This window comes from Sinocyclocheilus grahami, unplaced genomic scaffold (assembly GCF_001515645.1).
Source record: "Sinocyclocheilus grahami isolate Dianchi unplaced genomic scaffold, SAMN03320097.WGS_v1.1 scaffold1815.1, whole genome shotgun sequence".
Lineage (NCBI taxonomy): Eukaryota > Metazoa > Chordata > Actinopteri > Cypriniformes > Cyprinidae > Sinocyclocheilus > Sinocyclocheilus grahami.
In genome coordinates, this window is record NW_015506994.1 from 60,336 (window position 1) to 69,230 (window position 8,895).

The 8,895-nt window shown below is 36.8% G+C and overlaps 1 protein-coding gene across 1 annotated transcript in view; it reads left to right on the forward strand.

The window, feature by feature from the left end:
* The window catches only part of LOC107572814 (myosin-9-like), a 74,726-nt gene that overhangs the window by 46,201 nt on the left and 19,630 nt on the right, over positions 1 to 8,895 (forward strand). The window contains exons 16-23 of the mRNA XM_016259247.1: positions 1,091 to 1,278; positions 4,070 to 4,191; positions 4,362 to 4,431; positions 4,513 to 4,673; positions 6,046 to 6,154; positions 6,239 to 6,370; positions 6,598 to 6,942; positions 7,022 to 7,145. Of these exons, the coding sequence (XP_016114733.1) occupies positions 1,091 to 1,278; positions 4,070 to 4,191; positions 4,362 to 4,431; positions 4,513 to 4,673; positions 6,046 to 6,154; positions 6,239 to 6,370; positions 6,598 to 6,942; positions 7,022 to 7,145 (1,251 nt within the window). The remainder of the gene's footprint in view (positions 1 to 1,090; positions 1,279 to 4,069; positions 4,192 to 4,361; positions 4,432 to 4,512; positions 4,674 to 6,045; positions 6,155 to 6,238; positions 6,371 to 6,597; positions 6,943 to 7,021; positions 7,146 to 8,895) is intronic.

An 8,895-nucleotide genomic window follows, 5' to 3' on the forward strand; every position in this document is an offset into this window, starting at 1 on the left:
AATTTAATGCATTAAATATAATATATATATATATATATATAAAAAAAAAATTCTTCAATAAGTTTATATTTATTAAGTTAAATATATTTTAACTGCAATTTAAATAAACATTTATTATATATGTTTTATATAGATATATATTTCAGTGCACTGTTTTAATGCATTATGTACTTTCTGCAATATATTTGTGGATGGAAATTACTTCAAATCAGTGCTATTTTAGTATTTTTTATATTTATATTTTCAATTCTCATTGAAATTCAGTATGTTGACTTATGTGCTTTAGTCATTTTATTTGTGTGTGTTTTTTTACTACTATGTAAGTTTAATATGTTTTCATTTATTTTTACTTATTTTAATTTCTTTATATTTAATGTGTGTGTGTATATGTGTATATATATATATATAGTTAAAATTTTTAGTTTTGTTTAATTATGTTTTACATCTAGTATTTACATTTTATATTAAACTAATATAACCTTATTTCAGTTAACAAAAATGTTTATAGTAGTTTTAGTTAAATGCTGTTGAATTTTAGTCAATTAATAAGATGCATTGTGAATACAGCGCATAACATACATCACTGGAGTTATGGCAGTAATTACTTTTCCCTTCTTCTTCCTTTCTGGCCCATTAAAAAAAACTGACCAAAATGAATTGCCACTCTTATTTTGTGATTGTTGAGCCTCATTCATGAAACATGAGCAGAATGAATTGTTTGTGATTGTTCTGAAATCTGTGTCATTCAATTCAACTTGTGTTTTCATGAACGAGGTGAGTGTTTATTTTGGACCCTTGGACACACACACACACGTACATGAAGACGATGCGCACACACACACACACACACACACACGTACATGTCACCTGCACTGCATTGATTTGGATCATTTTCCCGTGTACCCCCCCCCCCCCCCACACACACTCTTCACCAGCATCGTGTGTGTCTGTGGTTTGTCACCAGTGCTGACGTGTGTTCGGCCCACTGAACTGTGGGTCGTTTTCACATCATGACCAGACTGCATGCCTTAGATGAAGCTCTTGCAGCGCGCTGACTGTCTGTCTCTCTCTCTGTGTGTCTGTCTCTCAGTGGACCGTATCGTGGGTCTGGATAAGGTGGCCGGCATGTCGGAGCTGCCGGGTGCATTTAAGACCCGTAAGGGAATGTTCCGGACAGTCGGGCAGCTCTATAAGGAGCAGCTGTCCAAACTCATGGCCACGCTCAGAAACACCAACCCCAACTTCGTCCGCTGCATCATTCCCAACCATGAGAAAAAGGTACCAACTGCTCGGCATACAGGAATAGATTGTGTTCCTTAAAAAATATCTATAATAGCATTCACACCAGCAACGATAACTATATAGTTATTATAGCTAAGAGTTAGCTATAATTAGGGATGCACCGATACTGGTATCGGTATCGGGCCCGATACTGAGCTCCTGTACTCATTAAAATGCCCGATACCAAACGCCGATACCACACAGCATGTGATAAGCGCCATATTCAGACAAAGAAACACCGACAACAGACAGCAGAATGGAGTTAAGGATGTCTACTACGAAGTATATGTATGCAACGAATATAACGTTAAACTTTCAGTATTATCGCCTGTAGCCTATAGCTGATGTGCGCGAGCTGATAAACAAAGCACGCTGAGTGGATTGAGCGCGCGGCGGTGCAGATGCGCGAGCTTGTCAAGTGAATATACCTTTCTCACAGACATCACTGGAAAGTTTGTAGTTCGGTCGGATATAAATAAAACCATTTATAGGGGCATTCACTATAAACAATTTATTTTCAACCTTAGGCATACACGACTTTCTGGCGAAAGTGAATCTAGCCTATGTAAAATGCGCTAGTCTGTACTATTCTGCTTCAGTACAAATACGTGCACGCGTTACGCGTGTTTTGCTTGCTTGAGTGTTTCTGCATTATATGAGTGGCTTTGGAATATAAATCGCAGAACATTTCAGATGAAAAAACGCGACTTCTATTTCTGAAAATATCACAGTTAGGAGATTTATAACGAGTGGTTCCCTGCATTATTACAGCAAAGCGCGTGAGTACAGTACTGAGCCGCTGCAATGGAGCAGCTCTAATGCTATTAAATTAAAGATGATGTACCACAGAGCAAAACAATGAACAGTGAAAGTAACAAAAACTTGTAAAATACATTTTAATGGGCATAATTAAGTGTGAAAATAACCGAAGGATATACAGTCAAACCAAAAATTATTCAGAGACCAGATATAATTTTTGATATTTTTTTACTAGTGGGTGCAGGACACTGTAGTTCATTTATGTAAGTGAGAATAGCAAAATAAACTGTGACAAATCATACCCAAAAATTCTTCATACAGTGGACTACCAGTAAAACTGATCCAAATTTGGGACCAAAAATTATTCAGACCGAGTATGGGGAAAAAAAAACTGAAGTTGAGGTTTGCATGAAGCTGGGTGACAGCATGCCCAGGAGACTACAGGCTGTCATTAAGGCTAAGGGTTGCCCGACTAAGTATTCATAGTTGTGTAAATACTGTCATACTAACAGCTGTCTAAATAATTTTGGGTTGATTGTAATCCATTACGTACCTTTCTATCAAAGTTATCTAACATTATTAAGCTGAATTTGTTCTGACAACAGTTTAACTCGAGTTCTTGTTATATTTTATTACCATTTTCTAAACTATAACGAATAAACTGATAATGGGAGAAATGTTGAAGGTGTCTGAATAAATTTTGGTTTGCCTGTATCTATTTGATAAATGAAGTTAACCAATTAACATTATACATACTCTTTTGGTTTCTGTACCCAATATTTAAAAAAAATTTACAAATGCAATAAAAAATATCGGTACTCGGTATCGGCAAGTACCAAAAATAAAAGTATCAGTATCGGGCGAGTACTGGAAAAAGTGCTATTGGTGCATCCCTAGCTATAATGATTACCACGTTAGCGTCCACGCCAAGAGCGATAACTGTAAAGATAGCTATAACGATAACAATATTAATGTCCACACCAAGAACGATATCTGTAAAGATAGCTATAACGATAACAATATTAATGTCCACACCAAGAACGATATCTGTAAAGATATCTATAACGATAACAATATTAATGTCCACACCAAGAACGATATCTGTAAAGATATCTATAACGATAACAATATTAATGTCCACACCAAGAACGATATCGGTAAAGATCGCCATAACGATAACTACATTAGAGTTCACACTTATAATGATAACTATATTAGCGTTCACACTAACATGCAGTAACTATAAAGATAGCTATAACGATAACTATATTTTAACATCCACACCAAGATCGATATCGGTAAAGATCGTTATAACGATAACTACATTAGAGTTCACACTTATAACGTTAACTATATTAGCATCAACACCAAGAACGGTAACTATAAAGATAACGATAACTATATTAACTGTCATGACTAGAACGATTACTGTGAAGATAACAATAACTATATCAGCATCCACACAAACGACGATAACTATACTATAACGATATTATACTATAAACATATTAGCATTTGCACCAAGAACGATAACTATATTAGTGTCCCCACCAAGAACGATAACTATAAAGATGGTTATAACAATAACAAGAACGATTACTGTAACTAGGACGATAACTATATTAGCATTAACACTAAAAACAATAACTATAAAGATAACATAAATAATAGCTATAACAATAACTATTAGCATCCACACCAAAAACGATAGCTATAATGATAACTATATTGATGTCCACAACGAGAACAATAACTATAAAGATAGCTGGAACAATAACTTTATTAGCATTCACGCCAATAACGATAACTAAAAATTAGTAAAATTTGCTAATTGTGCAATTTGAGCAAACAGAATATGCAAAAATTATACTGTGTGCGTACTATGCTTGATTAAATTTAGATTGCGCACTCTGTATGCATACTTTAGCGTACATGTAAAAAACGGAAGTATACTTTGGGATTCATTTGCTTAATTTGAATTCCTGAATTCATCGTTAGCCTTTGCGTTTTGTGTCTCTGTCCATCTCAGGCTGGTAAGTTGGACCCTCACCTGGTTCTGGATCAGCTCCGGTGTAACGGTGTGCTGGAGGGAATCCGTATCTGCAGACAGGGATTCCCCAACCGCATCGTCTTCCAGGAGTTCAGACAGAGGTTTGCTGCTTTCTCTGAGCGCAACTTTTCACATTAATAAATTAGTTCTTCAGAATACACTCTTAAGAATCTTATTCTCTTAGCTTCTGAATGTCATTGTATTAGTTCTTACTAATGCTAGACCTGTGTTTTTAATTGATGTTAACAGTGGTTTGTGTTTTTTCGCTCAGGTATGAAATCCTCACGCCCAACTCCATTCCCAAAGGCTTCATGGATGGCAAACAGGCTTGCGTGCTGATGGTGAGACCAGTTTTACTGTTAAATAAACTGGTTTAAAGTCATCTGGTGTTACTTTATTAAGTTTCCTAAACTGTGTGTCAGATCAAAGCGCTGGAGCTGGATCCCAACCTGTACCGGATCGGACAGAGCAAAGTGTTTTTCCGCGCTGGAGTTCTGGCTCACCTGGAGGAGGAGCGTGATATGAAGATCACAGACGTCATCATTAACTTCCAGGCCTGGTGTCGTGGATACGTCGCCCGCAAGTGAGCATCACGACATGTATAATAGAGTTTAGCGATGAGAGACACGTCAAACTGCTGAAGTCAACTGAACACTTATTTTACACAATATTCACTCAACATGTTTTGCACTATCCAATAACTAAATGATTTGCTGATGAGTTATTGCTAGTCTGACACCGTTCATATCAGTTTGAGGAACGTTGCTATGTGGTTCTTAGCCCGTTTCTAGGGTGTTCTAGGTGGTTACTAGGATGTTGCTATGTATCTCTTAGCCAGTTTCTAGGGTGTTCTTAGCCAGTTTATTGGTTACTAGGTTGTTACTATATTGTTCTTAGCCAGTTTATTGTATTTAATTGTTGCTATGGTGTTGATATGAGGCTCTTAACCAGTTTCTAGGTTGTTCTTAGCCAGTTTATTGGGTTTGGTGGTTACTAAGGTGTTGCTATGTGTCTCTTAGCCAGTTTCTTGGGTGTTCTTAGCCAGTTTATTGGGTTTAGTAGTTACTAGGGTGTTGCTGTGTGTCTCTTAGCCAGTTTCTTGGGTGTTCTTAGCCAGTTTATTGTATTTAATTGTTGCTATGAGGTTCTTAACCAGTTTCTATGGTGTTCTGGGCGGTTACTAGGGTGTTGATATGTGTCTCCTAGCCAGGTTCTAGGTTGTTCTTAGCCAGTTTATTGGGTTTAGTGGTTACTAGGGTGTTATGTGGTTCTTAACCAGTTTATTGGGTTTGGTAGTTACTAGGGTGTTCCTATATGTCTCTTAACCAGTTTCTAGGGTGTTCTTAGCCAATTTATTGGGTTTGGTGGTTACTAGGGTGTTGCATTGTGTCTATTAGACAGTTTCTAGGGTGTTCCTAGCCAGTTTATTGGGTTTAGTGTTTACTAGGGTGATGCTATGTTGTTCTTAGCCAGTTTATTGAGTTTGGTGGTTACTAGGGTGTTGCTATGTGTCTCTTTAGCAGTTTCTAGGGTGTTCTTAGCCAGTTTATTGGGTTTAGTATTTACTAGGGTGATGCTATGTTGTTCTTAGCCAGTTTATTGAGTTTGGTGGTTACTAGGGTGTTCATATGTGTCTCTTAGCCAGTTTCTAGTGTGTTCTTAGCCAGTTTATTGGGTTTAGTAGTTACTAGGGTGTTGCTGTGTGTCTCTTAGCCAGTTTCTAGTGTGTTCTTAGCTAGTTTATTGGATTTAGTTGTTGCTAGGTTGGTGCTTTGTAGTTCTAGCCAGTTTCTAGGGTGTTCAGGTGGTTGTTAGGGTGCTACTATGGAATTTAAGTGATTGCTAGAGTATAGAGCGTATATAAAAAGACTCTAGACCTACACATGAACTGAAGTCCACAGATCACCAGTACCTCTGTCCTGTTGTGTGTAACGATGTGTGTGTTTGTCATTCAGGGCGTTCGCTAAGAGGCAGCAGCAGCTGACGGCCATGAGGGTGATCCAGAGGAACTGCGCTGCGTATCTGAAGCTCAGGAACTGGCAGTGGTGGAGACTCTTCACCAAGGTTCACAAGCACACACATACATGTTCAAATGTGCTGTTATTCTTGACGTGTGCTCTGTGCTGAGGCCGCGTGTGTGTGTTTCAGGTGAAGCCGCTGCTGCAGGTGAGCCGACAGGAAGAGGAGATGCAGGCCAAAGACGATGAGCTCAACAAGGTTCGGGAGAAGCAGATGGTGGCTGAACAGCAGCTGAATGAGATGGAGGTCAAACAGCAGCAGGTAACACGATACTGCTGTATTTCCGATGTTTCGCATTAATTATGTTGTGAATTATACATACAATATGAAATATTCATTATTACTTTATTTTATTGTATTTGTTAATTATTACCAATTATTACATGGCCAATTCCGGGTTTTTTTGTTTTGGGGGTTTTTTGTGGACACTATAAGACATAATGCAGTTCCAGTGGGAATGTTAATGTTGTGATTGCGCCTCTCTTTAGCTGAACGTGGAAAAAATGGCTCTTCAGGAGCAGCTGCAGGCGGAGATGGATCTGTGCGCTGAGGCCGACGAGATGAGGAACCGCCTGGTGGCCAAGAAGCAGGAGCTGGAGGAGATCCTGCACGACCTGGAGGCCCGCGTGGAGGAGGAAGAGGAGCGAGCCAATCACCTGCAGGGCGAGAAGAAGAAGATGCAGCAGAACATCGCCGATCTGGAGCAGCAGCTGGACGAGGAGGAGGCGGCGCGGCAGAAGCTGCAGCTGGAGAAGGTCACGCTGGAGGCCAAACTCAAGAAAACCGAAGAGGACGTGATGGTGCTGGACGACCAGAACAACAAACTCTCCAAGGTCTGTCTGCAGATGCCATTGTTTTGAGGTTTCGTTTAAACCCTGGCCGTATTTCCTCACTGTTCATCTGGTGGTGCAGGAGAAGAAACTCATGGAAGAACGAGTCGCTGAGTTCACCACGAACCTGGCCGAGGAGGAGGAGAAGTCCAAGAGCCTGCAGAAACTCAAGAACAAACATGAGACCATGATCACCGACCTGGAGGGTGAGCAAAAAATACATTACGCTTTATCCTGCTGTAGAGTATCAGGTCAATACAATCATCATTAAACATTTATTGCTCATTTACATTTATTCATTTAGCAGACGCTTTTATCCAAATGAGAAATACAACAAAGCAGTGCATTCTAAAATATAGGAAAATGTATGTAATTCATAACGTGTAGGTCATATTATAATATGCTTAATTTATAATATATAATTAATGTTAAATATAGTAAAATATGTCATTCATAGTATATAATAATTGGCAAATATAGCATGTCATGTTAATAGCATGTATAATTAATGTGAATGTAGCACTCTATGTACAATTCATGATATGTAATGTAAAATATGCAAAATATAGCATAACATTCAAGATATATAAGTTTTCTAATATGTAGAATTATATATGAAGTGTAATATTAATATGAAATATAGCATCATTCAAATTGTAAATTTAACTTTAGTAAAATATACTGTAGTTATATAGTATTTATTATGTAAATATATTTGCATAAGTATGTAAAATATATAATATATCATTTATAGTATATAATTAATGTAGTGAGTGCATATAATGTGAAATATAGCATACTTATAATAATATAAATAATTCATAATATGTATTTCATGTAAAATATGGTACATTTAGAACTTTTGTAAAATACTTATACAGTATTATGTAAATATATTTGCATATATAAAATATAAAACAATATATAAAATATGTAATTCTATAAATATAATATGTGTGTAATTCATGTAAAATATGCAAAATCTAGCATAATATATACCTAATTTAAAATATATACATTTTGTAAAGTATAATTATATATGAATAATAGGAATGTATAATATATGAATATACATAATGTGAAAATAGGATAATATATAATGTAAAATCTAGGGTTATATAGTGTGTGTATACATATTTGTGTGTAGATTGATAGATAGCATAATATGTATAATGTATTGTAAATGTATATTAAAATAAATAAAATGTATATATATATATAAGTTAGTGTAAATATGTCTTTAAAATATTATGATTCTGATGCCTGAGATTATAATAAAATAAAATTAATGTTCTAATGCTATGTATTCTTTAATCATTTAAATGTAGTTTACCACTATATGGAGCACAGAGAGTGTAATGGTTTGCTGTTTGGATGTGTATTAATCAGTGTTAATTTACATGTAATAGACAATAATAGACGTTTTCACTGACGACAACGAGACCATAACGAACTAAAACTCTTTTTGAAAGACAAAAGCTATGACAAAAATTTATTGAGATTTTCGTCAACAAATATACGAGACGAAAATGTTAGCGAGGGACGATTTGGGAAGAGATTCATTCAGAAAGCATCTGCTGCGTGGTTCGGAGGTTAGATGCGTACATATGAACCGGCGGGACATAAGCTAACATACACTTGCTGGACGTCACATAAAACGTTAAAAAAATGTCAATATGTGGGAGTAAGAGAAGAGCAGACGTAAGGATAAATCTGACGACGCAAGAGAACTCAGTTCGGTCCAGTTTTCTGAGCGCAGACACTGAAGCACACACACACACACACACACAGAAAGCGCCTCTCACGAGCTAGCTCGCAAGTACTCTTTCGCATTGCATGAACGGAGAATTGCACACAAAATTATGTCGAATTGTCCGTTTTGACGAGTATTCACGTAAACACAGTTGATTACGTCTTAAGTGACCGTAAACAGTAGGGAGAACGTGTATCAGTACA